General features: G+C 31.8%; 1 protein-coding gene across 1 annotated transcript in view; it reads right to left on the bottom strand.

The window, feature by feature from the left end:
- The window catches only part of SNTG1 (syntrophin gamma 1), a 587999-nt gene that overhangs the window by 410289 nt on the left and 158212 nt on the right, over positions 1 to 19498 (bottom strand). The window contains exons 9-10 of the mRNA XM_051973745.1: positions 6708 to 6838; positions 638 to 767 (exon numbers count right to left, since the gene is read on the bottom strand). Coding sequence (XP_051829705.1) covers positions 638 to 767; positions 6708 to 6838 — 261 coding nt within the window. The remainder of the gene's footprint in view (positions 1 to 637; positions 768 to 6707; positions 6839 to 19498) is intronic.

Raw genomic sequence — 19498 nt, forward strand, 5'->3', positions numbered from 1 at the left:
CCACCAGCTAAAAGTTTACTACTTGTTGTAGCCTCATATGATGGATAGCATTTTTAGCCATTATGTATGTTCAATTAAAGTATTTACATTGTTTTATAGACATAATACTATCGCTCATTTAATAGACTACAGGGTAGTATAAAATAAATTTATATTCTCTAGAAAAATAAAAAAAAATGTGTCCCATGGTTTATTGCAATATTCACTTTATTGCATTGATCTGGTATTGATCCTGCTAGATATATCTACAGGATATATCTCTACTTGAGTCAAGAAAGCATATATTTATTTGCATTTAATAAACATAGTATGCATAAGAATATATATATTGAGCATAACTAACATTTGTCATAAACTCCTGCTGGTCATATACTGGTACCTGGTGGAGAAAGTACTTTGTTCTCGTCCTGATAAGTAAGGTCCTGTAAGATAGCTTAGAGTAAAATGATAACCCTTTTGGTTATCCATCCTTTCAGCTGTCCAAAATAGCTGCAAAGATAGACTGGAATTGGCTACTTTGTGGGAGCTCCAAGTAATGCTTATGTACAATTAAGTCTAGGCTGAAACTCAAGAGAATTTTACAATAGTTTTCATTCAACATGATTGGAATCCCCCAATCATTTAGGTTCATACTTACATTGTGCTTTGTGAGATTTGAAATATTTGTTGCTATTGCTTGTAGCCAATCGATGCAGTCTTCAGTTGAGAGACATTGAATTATTCCACTGCAAACCCCATCCACAGCAATTACTTGAAATGCGTTCTGTCTGTCAATATTCATAAGAGATCAAATCAGAAAATAATCTTATTTACCTAAACATTCATCTCTTTGCAAGGCTTGTTGGAAATATTTTCTTCTTAACAATGTGAAGCACACATTCTGAACTCACATCTGATTGCTGGACTGTTTTATAAATGCCTAAGTTTGAAAATGGAACAGTAAAGATCAATTTAGGCAGTACACAAATTCAAGATAGTAGAAACTGTTCTTGAAGGAAAAAGAAATATTTGCCAGAGAAGTGTTAATTATGTTCATGGCAGAGGTCTCAAGAAAATTTACATAACAAACAATGCAGAATTAACCAGGCAAATTTACATAGGAGAAACTATGTCATTATATCTGTCTGCTTTTAAAACCACTTATGGTTTTATAGCAGTGTCATCAAATACTTACCTGGGGAGGTCATTGAAATAATGGTTATAAAGAGAGGCCTAATTACACAGAACTAATAGAACAGAATCACAGAAATACAGGATTTAGGTCTGGAAAGTGACTTTGGAGATCATTTCTTCTAACCTTTTCCTTTTGCAGAAAAGGATATAGTTTTATTTTGCTTTGTTTTGTTTTATTATTTACTACTTAACCTTGGATAAATTGCTTAACCTTTCTAGGCCTCAACTTCCCCAACTGTAAAAAGAAGTTAGTCATCTTTTAGGTCACTTCATGGATAATAATGTCTTCTATCTCTTGTGTAAAGTTTGTGCTTTTCAGTAATGACCAAAGTTTTCTTTAGAATGAAATGAGCAGTGTCTAAGTACCCCTTATGGGCTTTCATTCATTATGTTTTTGTTTAAGAAAATGAAATGATCCTCTTCTAAATTGCTTATGAAAATGCTGTAGAATTCCAAGTTACTCCCCACAGCTTTAATGATTCCATTTTACATTGTGCTTTTGTATTGTTTGGACATAAGCTAGGCACAACAGAAGTGTGAAAGACACTGAAATGAATGGAAACCATCCAAGCCTTTCATGCCTCTCTGTTCCACTATGTGCATTTGCCATAGCATATTGAATTGCATAACAAACCATGTTTAAGTTCCAAGCAATTACAAAGCAGTGGAAAACTTCTGCCATTCAGTGTTCAAAATGCTATAAAAGTTGTACACATTTCTCAGTTTTCAGTAAACATCCTTTTTGGCTTTCATCCAAAAGCTTTGGTAGTGAAGATCCATGGATATTAGATATTATTTCATTTCCCAAAACAAACAAATTTTAAAAAATACAAAGCATATGGTAGGTACAGAATGCTTCATTAGGCATTCTGCCATTCTCCTCCTCTCTGTATTCAATTCATAGTTTATAACTTGGGCTCACAGTGATGCCATTGGAATGTGAGACTGCACACTTATCCAAAGTTCATTTTGTTTTTGCATGAGTTCTAGTTCTGAACTCCTGGATATGTATTTTCCAATTTTCCTTTCATAAATCAGAGATATTCTACTCCTCAGGTATACCTATGCCCCTTCAAAAAATATAAAAATCTACCTCAGTAGGAAATATATAAAATATATTTATATGTTTTTTTTTTTAGTTTCTCATGAGGCAAGTATATGTGTAGCCAGAAAGAGACTCTGGGAAACAATCAATAATTACATAACTTACTTGGCTTCAAGGACAATGATAAGCAGAATATGTACATTTTTTCAACTCTTTTTTTTTCAGAGCAGGAATTCTTAACCTAGAGTTGATTAGCTTTAAAAAAAAAAAAAAAAAAAAAAAAAAAAAAAAAAAAAAACCTGTTAATTCCCCCCCCCCAAAAAAAAAAAAAAGTTGTTTTCTTTGTAATCCTGTGTATTTTATTTTATGGATTTAAAAATATCATTTTGGGAAAGGATTCATAGGAATTACCAGACTTCTATAGAGATCCATGAAATAAAAGGTTAAGAAATTCTAACTTAAAAGGCATCATGTAGCTGAAAAGAAAGCATATTTTTAAAAAATTATGACTTTTGTAAAACAAATACATCTGGACAAAAGTATTGATATATTATGTATTAATATCTGATTCAAATAATATCCATTTAGATCAACTTTTGGACTATAAAATTATGCAATATTCCTATATAGTCATAATTATATATAAACACATGAGTAACAAGATATAAATAATTTCAAAATGAATTTATAACTCATAAATCATATATAAGACACTATATCATTTTTCTTACTCTCTTAATCAACTTTTCTTTATTTTGGAGTAAATTCTTTTTGATATGCCAAATGAATTAACTCAAATATTTTTTTGAGTTTTGGTCTCTTGTCCATGACTTTTTCAAGTGACTAGATGGATTAAGAATCCAGAAAGTATACTCTTTTACCACCTTTTTGACCACCTAATTTAAGAAAGTAGATACATCATATAGTCTTCTTGTATTTCGATTTCCTCACATTATATCACTGCTATCTGCTGTGATATACTCAAGGTAATGTTGATTGGTCTTGCAATCCTAACACACTGTCAATTATTTTTGGCTCATAATTTTCAAAGACTCATGCGTACTCTAGAGATAGGTGTTACAAAAGGAAAAAAAAAGTTTGAATTTAATTTCAAAAAGACCAACTTATTGGATGTGAAGTAAATGGTAATAATTAATTTACTTAGTTAATAGTTTATGAAACTCTTTTCTGAAATCAGTATCTTTCATTTCCTATTTATTTAGTATAGAGGGACATTAAACTTTAACAAAGTTGGCTGTCCTCTTGAGAATATTCAAACTGTTTAAATGATTCTTTCTCAAAAAGAAATATATTTGTTAGAAAACTACTTGTAGAGGACCAGAACTTTGGAGAAGTATACTTAAAACAAGATGTTAACTTAGTGGAATTGATGAGATGATGGTTCTCTAGTTCACATATATACTTAGTATGGTGATGTAATGGTTCTCTAGTTTACATATAATGAGTATGCTGTAATGATGTAATTACAATAAGCTACATAAGGACTAAGAAAGACTAGAAATCAGATAGTCTATCTTTGACCATCCTTCTAGTGGCTCTCCTGTCTCCTGCACTCCTCCATTAAGATCAACACTGGCTCAGACTGTGACAGACACAGATTGTAAAGAAGACAGACTGTGAAGGAGACAATAAAGACTCTAGCCTCTATTCCTGACCATTCCCGTGGTACCTATCCTTCCAAGATTAAGGGCCATTGGAAGGATCTCCAGAAAGCGAGCCCAGATAGTACAACTATGTAATTAAAATGTTATGGAAAATGTAATTTTGTCTTTATATTTTTTATTCCCCTTTATATTTTTATTTTTTTTTCAATAATGCTTTGGAATCTTTAAGGATTCCTACTTATGTTTTTGAAAAATTAATTATTCTTAAAAACTATTGTATTTCATAACAATTTCAGTAATTTAACTCAAAATTGTAGTCTTATTTTCCAATAAAGTAAACTACCCTGCAGTTTACAGGCTGTGTTTCCTCTTTAAGTTAGAGCCATAGATAGAAATATGATATTACTAGTTAGTAAATTTTGCCCAACCTTTAGTTACTAACTAAATATTATGGTTTTAGAACTGCTTATTAAACCACCATTACATAATTAAAATCAAATTTTACCTATGAATTTTCAGAATTCAGCTTTTTGGTTTAGGGAAAATAGAAGAAGATCAAGAGGGGAATCCATTGTTCTCTGAAGAGCAATTTAGGGTTATATTTACTATTATTAAAATCCCTCAGTCACCTTTATCTAGTATTTCTATGAATGAAAAGTTAGCTGTAAAAACAATAATTTCCTTCTACTTAGACAGATTTTTATGGATAAATGCCTTGTATGACCACCATTGTAGTTAAAACTTCTTGGGTTTAATTTAATGCTTGTGGAAGAAGATTCATTTTTGAAAACATATGGAGCATAGATAGACATTGGTTGACAACATTGTGGCATTAATTTAATATTTATATTTGCTTCTGCAAATATAGCATAAGCATCATGATGATGTAGCAACTTAAAGTCAGAAAGACATAGATTTAAAGTCCATTTTTAATGCACTTAGATGTGTGACTTTCAAAGCCTCAGGCAATTCAACAAGATTAGAGATTCAAGGAAGCTGTAAATAAGCATCTGTGGAGAGGTTTTTCTATACTGAGAATCTCCATATTCAGATGATATGGCATGACTCTAACAAAATCACTGTGTCTTTACTGATATTTATATGAAAATAACTTCAAATAAAGTAGGAATAATAATAAGGAATAACTAGTATTTATATAACACGCAGTATATGCTAGGTACTATGTTATGCTTTATAATTATTATCTCATCTAATTCAGATAACAATCTGGAAGATCAGTGTTTTTGTGATGTCCATTTCACACAGTAATTTGTGTCTGATGCCAAATTTGAATTCAGGTGTTCTAATCCTGTAACCCAGTATTTTATCCTCTGTACCACCTAGCTGCCTGTAAATGTAATATAATATTTACTACTACATAATATTATGACATTTATATATAAAATTCTATTGGAGCTATAAAGTTTAGGGTTCTCTACATTCAAATTATATATTCAGATAGTGGGGAATTTTGATAAATTTCCAGATAATTTTCATTGATGTTTGTAGAGAAATCAATGGAAAGGGGAAATGAGATTTGTAGAACTGGACATGAAATTGACATTAAGTTCTCTAAATTTGGGAGCAGCTAGTTAAAAAAAACTCACCTCGGTAAGTTCAAATCTAAACTCTGCCACAGTAGTGTGTAACACTGCACAAGTCACTTAAACCTATTTGTCCCAATTCCTCATCTATAAAATAAACTAGAGAAGGAAATGGCAAATTATTCCAGTATGGTCATAGAATTGGACATGACTGAAATGACTGAAAACAACAACAAAATCCCTGGTTTTAGTCATTCAGTATTTTAAGGTTTATTGCTGTCTTTTCCTGCCAAGATTTTTTTTTTCATAATTTATGACCAATATGCTTGAATTTCCTTTTCATATCAGTGTGATTTTATTCTTTCACAAAAAAGAAGCAAGAATGACTTTTCTCTTTAATGCACAAACATAGCTGAATTAGAGCCAAACAAATGTAGCCTGAAAGATTTCTTACAAACTTAAGTCCTTTTAAGAAGGAATTTGTTGTTTTAGTTATGTACAAGTTTGTGTGTGTGTGTGTGTGTGTGTGTGTGTGTGTGTGTGTGTGTGTAACTGCATTTGTGGTTTTCTTGGCAAGGGTATTAGAGAGTTTTTGTTATTTTGTTTTCCATTTCATTTTATAGCTGAAGAAATAGAAATAAATCGGGATAAATGACTTGCCCAGAGTCTATAAGTCTAATAAGTGTCTATAAGGTCTTCCTGCTTCTAGCTGAGTGCTCTATAGTGTTTCACGTTTTAGCTGCCCCTTAAAAAGGAATACTCTCCCTCCAAACAAATTAAGTAGTTCTATATTCTCTAGTGAGTGTGAGGCAGTAGAAACACATGGGTTCAAACCTTGTTCCTGACAACTTGTTACCTATATGACTTTAGTGAAGTCATTTAACCACCCTAGGACACAGTTTATTTATCAGCAAAGTGAATGGATTGTAGTAATTAATTTTTAAAGTTCTGTCCAGACATAGATATATGGTCATTTAGAAATCAGCATCTGCCCATTCATTTAAATACCAAAAAAAAATAAAAAATAAAAAATAAAAATAAATCCACAATCAAACAATGACAACAAACAATTATGCTTTGGGGCCTGCAACTAACAGTTCTTTCTCCATCTCTTTTAAGTTCAAATTGTGATTAAGTAGTGAATTTACATGCCCTGTCCTAAAGGTGAAGTTAGGCAAAATCAGCATATACCCATTCACATTATACACATACACACATGCACACATTCATGTTACACACACACACACACAGAGACATCTCAAAAAATGAGTTTATAAACACATTTTCTTGCTGATAGAAAATTAATATGGAGGCACTCACCGACACAAATCTGATCCAGGAAGGTACTGGGAGAAACGAGAATGAAGTAAGGGAATTAATCGAAGGTCACACCATCTCTTTTCCCATCTCAGACCTGGTGAAGTTGGCCATGAAGAGCATGATAGTGTATCCTGAAAAGAATTCAGAGGCTCACAAATCTTTCCAAATGTGTATTAATGAATAAGTACTATTGTATACTTTTTGAAATTCGATGTCACAAATATCTATCAATCTGAAGAAAAATGTTTTTCTAAATGATCATAATTTTAATTATATACTGCTAGAAATGTACCTGTAGTTAGCAGTTTGTTCCTCATCTTTTTATAATGTGATGAAAACCGATCAGGGTAATTATATCAAATAATGTTCAAATATACTTGAGTACTATATTTGTGACATAGAAATAAGGATAATATATGACAAACTGTAAGGAAATTCAATATTTCTATAAACCTCTAGCAATGAATATTTTAATATGATTAAAAAAAAAAAAGAAATTATTCCCTCTATCTAAATTCTTAACCCAGGTTTCCTAGCCTTGTTGTTATTTTAAAACAATATTTACTTAAATATGTTTCAATAGAAATGGGTTCCTTTATAATTCTATTTAATTTTATGTTTTTAAAAACATGCTGAAAAAAGTTCTGTAGGTTTCATCAGTTTGCCAAATAGGTCAATGCCACATGCAAAAATAGAATCCCTGCTCTAGATGATGCTTTTCCTTCCATATAATTGAAGATTATTATTAAGTCACTTAGATTTTTGAGCTCTAGATTTTGATCTTAGTCTTATAATGATAAAAGGAGAAAAGATTACAAGAATTTAAGAAGAGTGTGAACTTAATAAAAAGTAAACCAATATAGCAGAAAAAAAGGAATGAATAGGAAAAAATAATAATAAATAAGACAGAAAGGTAATTTAGATTTAAGATGGGGATACCAGTCTGAAAGAAGAATGATGGGATTTGAATAGTTATGCAATATACAGAATAATGAGCCAATACTAAATCCAGTAAAGCTAAAGTTCTATATTGGTGCCTCTTGAGAGCAAAGTCTGGGAAATCCTATTTAAGCTAAAAAATATTTCCCTGTGACCCAGGTATAAGTTGTATGTATATACTTCTAAGTGAGATTGCTATCTTCATTAAACCAAAGATCCCTTATACTATAACATATTTAATATGTAGAAGACTGCCTGCCATCTAAGGGAAGGTGTGGAGGGAGGAAAGGGAAAAGTTGGAACAGAAGTATAAAGGGTAATGTTATAAAAAATTACCTATGCATATGTACGTCAACAAAAAATTATTTAAAAACAAAAACAACAACAAAAAAAAGATCCTTGAGAATAAGATTTTATTCCCCACTCTTTTTATTTGTATTCCCAGGGCTGGTCGGTGGCCCACTAGATACAATGCCTATCTTGTAGTTAAAAAGACTTAAATTCAATCCCAATTTCAGACACATAGTAATTGTGTGATCCTCGATAAATTATGTAATCCTGTTTGGTTCAGTATCCTCATCTGTAAAATATGCCAAAGAAGGAAATGGAAATTCACTCAAGTATCTTTGCCAAGAAACATCCAAATGGGGTCATAGAGAGCTGGACTTGATTGAAAATGACTGAACAATACTACCAAAATCTGTATTACAATATGAAGCAGAGTGCCTTCAACATAGTATACACTTACTTAATCAAAACTTCTTGGTTATTGATAATCAACTGATTATTACCTGCTTGTTTTTACAACTCATGAAAACACTATACAAAGGCTTTAGTCACTCTTCACATAATTAAAAAGAAGCAAGGAATCTCAGATCCTTGAAACATTGAATTAAGGAAATTTAATTAGCCAAATAAATTTAAAATAAATTTATAGTTCTTGAATATTTTCAGTGATACCTATAATAAATTATTATAACAAACTTGAAAAAAATAAACTTCTTTTTTGGTTACCTGGTATATTAGATACCTTGTCATGACAAAATAAAACTTAATTGTTCCTCTTTTCATGGACCACATTTTGCTTTCATTGATTCAGAGAATAGCTACTCAGGAAGTTTCCATCTCCCAATACAAACAGGAAACTTTTACCATGTATAATCTCCGTTTGGTGACGCTGAGTACATAAAGAGCTAAGCCTAGTATCAGGAAGACCTAACTTAAAATTTGACCCCAGATAACTTGCCATCTAAACACTAGTCATTTAACCTGTTTTTCTCAGTTGGCTCAACTGTAAAATAGTGATAATCACACCACCATATCAAAGTTATTGTAAGAATAAAATGAGGTATTTCTAAAGCACTTAATAAGAGTGTGTAGTACATAATAGGCACTGTAAATATTAGCCATTACTATTACTATTATTATTACTTTATTCAACATGTTATTACCCTTTTCTTTTGGAAATAATACTTAAATGCAATTCATTCTGATGCCAAGACTTCATTTCTCAAAATACTGATATCTACATAGATATATTTATATAAAACTTTATCTAGAACTATATTTATATAAATTTCTATACATAAATAATAATTACATAGAAATTTAAAAGTTTACAAAGTCTTTTTTTCATGTGAAGTGGAGCCAAGATGTCAGAATATGGGAATTACTAAAGCTCACTTCTCCTAATATTCCCCTCCAAAAACTTTATAAATAAATGATGCCTTAAATGAAACTGTGAGGTGGCACTGTCAACAAAAAGTTGAGGTGAGAAAACTTTCCAGCTAAAGAGAATTTAGGAGGTTGAACAAATTGTCTGTGACACTGGGAAGGAAGTTAATGCAGAAAAAATGTGGTAAAAAATACCATTGTGGGCCTTGGAGGTGGAGGCAACAATAGCAGCAGTTGATTCTGTGGACTTCTACCAAGATCTGATAAGGGGACCAGACAACTGCTCAGAATTAGAATACAGGGTACCGCTCTTCAAGCATTCTGTGCAGGAAAGGATGTTTTTTGGCATCTTCAATGTATGTACCCACTTCAGGTAGCAATTCCAAGATAGAGAGGAACACTTGCTATGGCAAGGGAGAAGGGAACTGAGAAGCAATTGTGTTGCAGCTATGAGGGAAAAGTCTCTTCCTAGATAAGAACCAGAGTACAGACCAGGAGAGCAGTGACCATACCTCTGCCGAGGAAATACCACCTTGGAAAAAACTTAAAACTTCCAGTTGTCTTGAACTGCCTGAACTTTGAAAATAGTAATGTGAAATATCTTGAAGCTTGGGAAAGTGCTCCTCCTCATAATGGCCAAAGATTCCAATTTAAACATAAAGTTCAAAGTTAAGAAATAGATGCAAGGCAGCTAGACACAGTGGATAGAGCATCAGCCCTGAAGTCAGGAGGACTTGGGTTCAAATCTGACTTCAGACACCTAATAATGATGCTAGACAAGCAACTTACCCCCATTTGCCTCACCCACACCCACACACACAAAAAGGGATAAAAAAAAAAAAGAAAAGAAAAGAAAGAAAGAAATAGTCTAGAAAAATGAGCAAATAATAAAAATGACCATGGAAAACTACTAAGATGACAAGAAAGAACAAAACAGAAATTCAAAAGAAGACAATGCTAGAAGCAAAGCCTCAAAGGGGGTAAAAAAAAAAAAAAGGAAGTGAATTGGACACAAACACAACAAGAACTCCTAGCTAAGAAATGATGTTTAAAAATCAAATAAGAGTAGTAGATGAAAAATTGGATGAATTAATGAGATCAAGGCAAAAACTTAGGAAAAGACAATTAACAGCCAGAGAAAAGAAGCACAAAAATACAGAAGGCAAAAGAGCTAGAATAATAACCAAAAATATAACCTGCCCAACAAAACTGAGTATAATCTTCAAGGGAAAAATGGATATTTAATTAAATAAAGTACTTTAAAATATTGCTGATGAAAAGACCAGATAAAAATTAAAAATTGACTTTGAAATATAAGAGTCAGGAGAAGCATAAAGAAGTAAATATGGCACAGAAATCATAAGGGATTTAGCTTAAGCTGTTCATATTCCTATATAGGAAGATAATACATGTAACTTCCAATACAATTACCATTATTAGTACAGTTAGAAGGTTTCTACATAAATAGAAGTTATGGGAATATGTCAAATATTAGGGCTGACATAAAAATAAAACATTGGTGAAAGTGAGGGATATGCTGGAAAGAAGCGAGAAGAAGTATGGAGGGAAATATCTCATAGAAGACATGGGCAAAGAAGAGTTTTATGATGGAGGAGGACATGATTGAAGGTTAGGTGTAATGTCAGGGCTAGCTTTCTGGAGATCCTTCATACAGGTCTTGGTTTCAATAGGATAGACACCACGAGAATGCTCAAGAATAGAGTCTAAGATTCTTTATTCTAACACAGTCTTGATCTTAGTGCAGGAGGCATGAGAACTACCACCAAGCTGGTCAAAGATAGAATGTCTATTTTCCAGTCCTTGTTAGCCCTTATATACCTTATTGTAATTACATCATTCACAGCATACTGATAATGTGTGAACTTAAAGAATCATTACATCACCATATTAAGTATTAAATATATGTGTGAACTAGAGAACCATAATTTCATCAATTCCACTGAGTTAACACTGTGTTTCAAGTATACTTTTCCAGAGTTCTAGTCCTCTACAGTTAGGCAATGCTGAAATCTTACTCTCATACAAATTGATAAAAAGAGAGGAAAATTTATATCATACTCCATTGGGTATAGAAATCTATTTTATTTTGAATGTAAATTGGATGAATTCATTCATAAAAGACACAGATAGGATAAGTTAGAAATTAATTCAAAATATTAACACAAAAAATACACTTGATGCAGAGAAGCACATAGAGATGTAAAATAAAGGAATGGAAAAGAATGTATTATGCCTGAACTAAATTAAAAAAGGGAGAAGTAGTGATCACAATGACAAATAAGAAAAAAACAAAACAAAAAAATAGACCTAATTAAACAGAAACAGATTGATAAAAAGAACTATAAAATTTGTATAAATATCTATGTGAAATGTATATGAACCAAAAAGCATAGCATACAAATTATTTTTAAAAAAAATCAAAATCAAAGAAAGAAAGAAATACAAACTCTACTAGTGGGAAAATTTTACTTTTCCCCTCTCAGAGCCAGATAAATCTAATTTTAAAAATAATAAAAAATTAAAGGAGAGGAACAGAATCTTTTAAAAAGTTTCATATGGTAGACATCTGGAAAAAATGAACTGGAACAGGAAGATGTATGTCTATAATGCAACTTTTGGGGGCTGCAAATGTTTTAGGGCATAAAAAACTCCTAAGTTAATGCAAAAAAGCAGAAATATTAAATTCACCCTTTGAAGCCATAATGCAACTACATTGTACTCAATAAAGTGCCTTGGAAAGCATTTATTAAAATTAATTGGGAAGATAATTTAATTTGAAAGAATGAGTGAGTCAAAGAATAATTCTTATAAACTACTATTAATTTAAAAAAAGACAACAATGAGACAACATACCAAAATGTGTAGGATATAGCCAAAGTTAGATAAAATTTTCTCTCTCTAAATGAATATAGAAGTAAAAAAGAGAAAGGACACATCAATGAAATGAGTATGCAATTAATAAAAGTAGCAAAAAAAAAAAAATCCTCAATTGGAAATAATGAAAATTAGAGATGAGCAAAATTATAAGCTAAAAAATGAACTAAAATATAAAACAAGGACTAATCTCAGGGAAAAAAAAGTAAAAGAGATAGATCCTTAGTTAATTTTATTATTTTTCTAAATAAGAAAACCAAATTAGAAAGAATAAAAATAAAAAAGGATGAAGAACCATAAATACAGATGAAACTGATTTTTGCCTAGCTATATATCAGTAAAACTGGCAATCTAAGTGAAATGTATGAATATTTACAAAAATATAAATTGCCCAAATTAACAAAAGAAAAATTAGAATACTTAAACCTTTGTTTGAAAAAAAAAAAAAAAAAACCTTAAAAAATCCAGAAAAATCCTTAGGACTGCATGTATATACAAATGAATTTTACCAATTATATGAAAAAATAAATAATTCCAATATTATTTTTTCACTTGGTTCAGCCATGTCTGACTCTTCATGATTTTCCTAAAAGTTTTCTTAGCAAAAATACTGGATTAGTTTATCATTTCCTTGTCTGGCTCATTTTACATATAAGAAAACTATGGTAATCAAGGTTAAGTGTCTTGCCCAGGATCACATAGTTACTAAGTGTCTTAGTCTAATTTGAACTCATGAAAAGTAATCTTCCTGACTACAGTCCCAGTACTCTATCCATTGCACTAGCTGCCTAAGATACTATAAAAACCTATTTAAAAATAGGTGAAGAAGTACTACCAAAATCCTTTAATGATATAAATGTTTTGATATCTAAACCTTGAAGAGCAGAAACTGATAAAGAAAATTATAAATTTCCTTAAATTATCTCAATAAAAAAAAGTTTTAAATAAAGTACTAACAAGGATATACAGAAGTATATCACAAAGCCATATACCATAACCAAGTAGGATTTATACCAGGAATTCAGGGATGCAAAACTATCAGCATAATTGACCATATTAAATATAAAAAGAAAAAAATCACATTAATATCTCCCCAGATACAGAAAAACCTTTTGATAAAATGCAATAATATCCTTTCCTCTGGAAAAACATTAGAAAGCATCGAATAAATTTTGAGCATTTCTTAAAATGATAAGCAATATCTAAAAGTAAGAGCGAGCATCAACTGAAATGGGGATAAATTTGAAGCCTTTCCTGTGGTGTTTTTCTTCTTTATAATATAATGGTTCTCTCTGGGAGAAAGCAAGTTTCTCAGGGAGGTTTTCTGGAGGTAGCCTTAGTTGAAATTGAAAGTAATAATCACCTCAAAATGCAGCCCAGGTGACAAAAGTTCAGATCTTTTATTGCCTCCAATATAGCCCAGTTAGCTTAGAGACCTCTCTCTCTGCTTGGTTCCCAGAGCTCCCTCCGAATGTCTCCAAATCCAAAGGTTTGTCCTTCAGCCCAGCCAACACAAAGGTGAATCTGTCTTGCCTCTGAGAGAGGGCTTCTGGCTCTCAATCTCCCAGAGTGCTCCTCTCCGACCCCAGTCAATGTTCCAAAGTAAAACTCCTCACTCAGAGAGGGTTTCTGGTTGAACTCAGTTGACGCTCCCCTCTCAATCTAAATTCAGCTGAACTCCCTTGACTGGGTTCACTGAAGCTCTATTTATGCTCCTTTGAGAGAGAGGGATTGTGGGATACAAGAGAGAGGGAATATGGGTTTCTTCCCAGAGTGCTCTCTGGCCCTAAGAGCTTCAAGGGAGGTGTGAATTCACAAAGTTACAAAGTTTACTTTGTGAATCTCCCATACTTGTGAACTCCAATGAGTAAAGGTGTGAACACGAGCATTGTATCAATTAGTTCTATTTAGTACCTTGTTTCAGGTTCTGGCCCAAAACATCTCCTTGTAAGATCAGATCAATAATCTATCAACTCTAATGAGTTAGCAGTTTGTAAAGATTCCAACACTTTCCAATAAGTACAAAAGGGTAAATGACATTCATTTTCACCACTCTGTGTGAGATGAGTGCTAAACTCCCTTACTCAAACTAACTATTCAGAGACATCTTTAGATACAAAGAGAAAGCATTCATTTGGTCCTTACAAGGAGAAGTCCAAACACACCTGAGAAGACATAAAGCCTCTCAGTTCCATCTCCCAGAATGTGCCTGGTCTAGCGAGCTGGAAGTAATGAATCTGGTTAAACAGCAAAAGACCCAAGTCTTTTCAATGAATGGACTAAAAAAGAAGCAACCATTATTGACAAATGTTTAGCAATATTGTCTGCTTCCTGTGGGTCACAACACTTCCCGAAGCTTAGAGATCACATGACTTCCTGCAAATTTGGGCCTAAGACCTGCCTTCTTACCCTGCAGACCTCTGGGAATAGGGATAACAGGACAGGCCTGAGGGTCTAAAGTTGACCCACTCTATCTCATAGACTTTTTGAAAAATTTTCACCTGGTCCCATTCAACTATTATTCAATATTGTATTAGAAATGCTAGCTATAGCAATAAGACATGAAAAAAAATTTATAAAATTCTATTATTTTAATTAAATGTAGTTTTATAAAAATTCCTAGGCCATATGAATTCTGCTTTCTCACTTTTGAGTTCTTCATAAATGGTTTATTTTAGGGTCAGGCAAATTGACTTATTTTCCTAACTTTTAATTAAATTCTCATTGCAAGTGCTATATTTTGTATGCAAATGAGTAGAAATCAAGGTAATTTATTTCCATTATATTTTAATAGACTTTAGCCACATTATAATTCACTTAGGGAACATTTGTTTTTGTCTTTCTATTTATGGCAAACTAATGTGGAAGGGCCACATGTATGATCTTTGCAAAATACTTCTACTGCTTTACTTTAAATAGTAACAAGATTTCTCCCCCAAAGTATTTACAGCAGTTAACTCATTTCTCTATGTTAGAATTTTTCTCAAAATAATTCAGAGTGCATTTCCATCAATCAGTGCCTATCAAAGCACAGAGAACACTTTGTTAAAATTCAAGTCATTATGAGCTATAAGTGGGTCAAGTCTGACTTTGATCAGTGAATTGTTGTCATTGATTTTTTTTTTCCTTTTTTGCTAGTCACGAAATTTTGGGGATAAGGTCAGCCTCAGAATATTTTCTCCAAATAGCTGTTGAATATCTTACAAATGTAAATTCTGTTGTTCATTAGCACAGTCTATACAATTGCAGATTTCATCATTTTCCTACATTTTAAATTTCATTAAAATGACTGCATTTTTTAAATAATCATCACAAATAAAATTCTGGCAAATACAGCCTTAAGAGTTATGATTCTGAGTGTAATATTTGTAATGTTAGTTGAAAACAAGGATTTTTTTTTAAGTTTTTTTTTTTTTCAGGCTAAAATCATGGTCTGAATCTTTATAAAATGAAATATGAGTCAAAAATATGACTTTAAATAAAAAAGTCAATACATGACTTCAAAAATTAACTGCATATAATAAAGATAATGAGGTATCAGTTAATAGCATTTTATTTCAGAACAATTTGAAAGCACCAGGAGACTGAAATATCAAAATGAATCCCAAACCTAAGTATCAAAAGTGAAAAAGAATCAATAACAAAGCTATTTAATCATACTATCATCATAGTTTTCATTTATATAGGATCTTAATGTCTGTAAAGTACTTTAGTTTAACTTATTTGATTCTAAAGACCATCCCATCTTGCAAGGTAATACTGTTATTATTCCCTTTTTTTTCATATAAGGATGCTGAGATTCAAAGGTTATTTACCCAGAATCACAAAGCTAGTTAAGTATCTAATGCCAAATTTGAATTCAGGTCTTCTAGACTCCAAGCCCAGTATTGTAGTTACTCTATCACTTAACCTTAATACAGATACAATTAAAATGGGAGTGATATGAAGGAATTCATTGATAAGGCTCCTTTAGTAGTTATCATTAATTGATTGATAATTTAGAGTATACATAAATCTTTGTATGAACAAAGTAATCATAAGTTTAAATCAGATGTTTCCAGCTTTTTCTGACAGTTAAGTTACTTTTCCAGTCTTAATAAATAAGTTCCCTTTTTCTTGAAATCTCTAAAGTAAGATCCCTTTTGTTGGTCAAACTACAGATCCCTTAAAAAGTGATATTTCTCATTACAAAAACTACAGCTACAGTGCAAGGTTTTTATCTCTCTTCCATGGAGAGATTATAGACCCAGGCACTAATACAATAGAATATCAGATTTAATAGTTGTCCCACCCTAAGAATGCCCTGTTACACTAAGACATATCTACACACTAAATGTTGGTCATAACACCAAATTGTATTAGGAAACCCTTAGGGGACTGAGGAGGCCAATGAAAAGGGAGAAAGTAAACTAGTCAGATGACATGTATAATTCAATTGATTTATGTTCAAAATAAGTTTCCCATGATTTCTGTAATTACTCTTTTTCATTAAAAAATAAGTTTTATAAATCATTCTTTTGTCTCTGAACCCTGAGGAGTCAGTAGAATTAATTTGATTGCAAATGTTACTCTTACAAATCATTATTCTCAGAAGCTTTGTACTTCAGCCCTTTCTGTTTCAAATATTAAATTAACAGATAGTCCCCATTGTATTCTGTCATATATGCATACATATATATATATATATTTAAATATATATATATGTATATGTATATTCATATTTGGAATATTCTGTTCCTTTCTCCCACCACCTTTTAGAAAGCACATTGATAAAATAGAGAAAATCTAGAGGTATGTGCCAGAATAATGAGAACACTTAAAGATAATGCTTTAAAGAAGACTAAAGCAATGGACACATTTAGTGTGGAGAAGACATAGTAAAAGGTGAATATTAATGTGGAATTTGAAACCAACTTATTCTCTTCCTCATGAGGAAATGCTTGGGGGGAAGTCTTCTTGCTATTATCAGCCATGATCAACTTTACAAAAGGGTACAAAAAGCAGCTATTTCCTGTTTGTTTAGAATGTAAGGTGTAAAGTTTTTATCAGTCTCCATTGTTTAGAATTACAATCTGGGGATGGTCTACTTAGCATTTTCAAACAACCTTTGAAATTAGGCAAATGGGGAACAACAAACAAATAAATAAATAAATAAGGAATTGGGCAAATGGGAACCAAATTTTCCCAAATTATCTTTTAGACATTCTCAAAATGTCTACATATCATAGACATTCCCTAAATCTTGCCTTTATTTCCCCCCTTCTCCTTTTGAGCTGTAAAAACTTCTCCCTTCCAAAACATCACAAAATCACCTTTGGATTTTGTCCATGACCTTTTCTAGTGAATAAAGAAAGGTATCATTGGCAAAGAGAATGCCATTGTGATTTCATCTCATGCACCTTGTGTCCTGTACCTCACTTTTCAGATCAGGAATTGCTCTCTTGACCCTCATCGAATATATAAATATTTTCCAACATTTAAAGGATTGTCATGGTAAGTAAAGGTTAGGTTGGTCCTGCTTGACTCTAGAGAAGAGATCAGATATTAATGGCTAATAGCAAAAAGTCAGATTTACATTTCATATAAAGAAGAATTTCCTGGTAATTAGATTTTTGAATGACTCAGTGTGTGGTAGGATTTTTATTGTTGTATTTTTCAAATGTTAGTTGGATTACAGTGTTAGAAATATTTTAGAGGAAATTTTCATTTAAATAAATTTTGATTTAATTGACCTGCTGAAGTCCCTGTGAACTCTGAGATGATTTTATACATGGATATGATTTTATACATGTGCATGATTTTATACATGATTTCTAGATCCTTTTTTGCTTTGGATGTTATAATCCTATATTATAAATTTCTAAATTGTAGAGATTGTGTCAACTTGCACTGGTAAAATAACCTTGAATGAGACTGATTGGGTAAAGTTTTCTCCATTTATGAGATTAGGCCTAAGTCACATGATCCCTATTCCCAGAGCCAGAAGATCAGATTTTGGACTCTGGGTGGCAGGAAGTCACATGATCTCTAAAATGTCAGACTCTAAATTAAAGGAAGTGGCATTACCCAGAGGAAACAGACAACATTGGTGACCATTGGTCAGTGATAGTTATTTCCTTTTAGTCTATCCAATGAAAAAGCTTGGGTCTTTTGCCTTTTAAATCCTGACAAGCCAGAAGCTTGTCAGTTTCTAAGAGCACATGGTTTGAGCTAGGATTCCTCCTGGGTGTGTGTCTAGGCCTCTCCCTTCAGGGACTAACTAAATGCTTTCTCTCTGTACCTGAAGATGTCTCTCATTAGTTAATTTGGGAAAAGGGGTCTTGCACCCATCCCGCACAACCTTATTTAATAATAAACAAGGTATTATTTATAACATTGAAATCAGAATCAATTTCTAAATTTCAATGATATAATATACTTAGAAAATATGAAAATACTTTGGAAAGACTACATAAAAATAAATAATACTAATTGAACAGGATGACTGATGACTAGAAGATTTGTAAAGCATACTTTATTAACTTAAGATTCAAACATTACAAGATTCATCATTTTAAATGAACATTTCTTCTCTTGTAGAAGACAGATTAATGGTATGAGATGTACTTGTCATCACTCAGACTAATTTTTTTTTAAGTACTTATAACAAAAGTACTATGCTCATCCCTCGTATGTCTTTATTATTTCACCTTAACAGGGTGGATAGAGGGGGGAAAACCATGCCAGATCATATACTTTGTTTTAAATAATCTTTTAGCCAAAATCCTAACCTGGCCAAAGTGTTATTAGATATGCTTTATGGGAATTTTCATGCTAAGACACATTAAAAAAAATGTAATTGTATTAAAGACTTTATATTGAAGATACTGATGAAAAGTAAGTAGTTTTGAAGGCATGCTGTTTTTTTTTTTTTTTTCATGGTCACAGAATAAAACTGTAACTGTCATTTTATATACTACTTTAAGGTTTTCATTGTACTTCAGAAACAATACTCCATTTTATCCTGAAATAACAAGAGCAAAACCAGATGCAGTTCTGAAAGAATAAGAATAAATGACACATGTACCATAGCTATTATTAATCTCTTTCTAGGGATAAATACATATATATGTATATATGAATGGCATTCATTTCATTATACTGCACTAAACCTCTATTCTTAGTCATATCCCTTTCTGTTCAGTCAATTCTACAATTTTCTATTAACTAGTTTAGCAACCAATAGTTGAACTCCTTCATTAAAGAATGTGGGTCAAAAACTGAGCACAACTTCCTCTATCTTA

The sequence above is a fragment of the Antechinus flavipes genome, chromosome 1 (assembly GCF_016432865.1).
Source record: "Antechinus flavipes isolate AdamAnt ecotype Samford, QLD, Australia chromosome 1, AdamAnt_v2, whole genome shotgun sequence".
Lineage (NCBI taxonomy): Eukaryota > Metazoa > Chordata > Mammalia > Dasyuromorphia > Dasyuridae > Antechinus > Antechinus flavipes.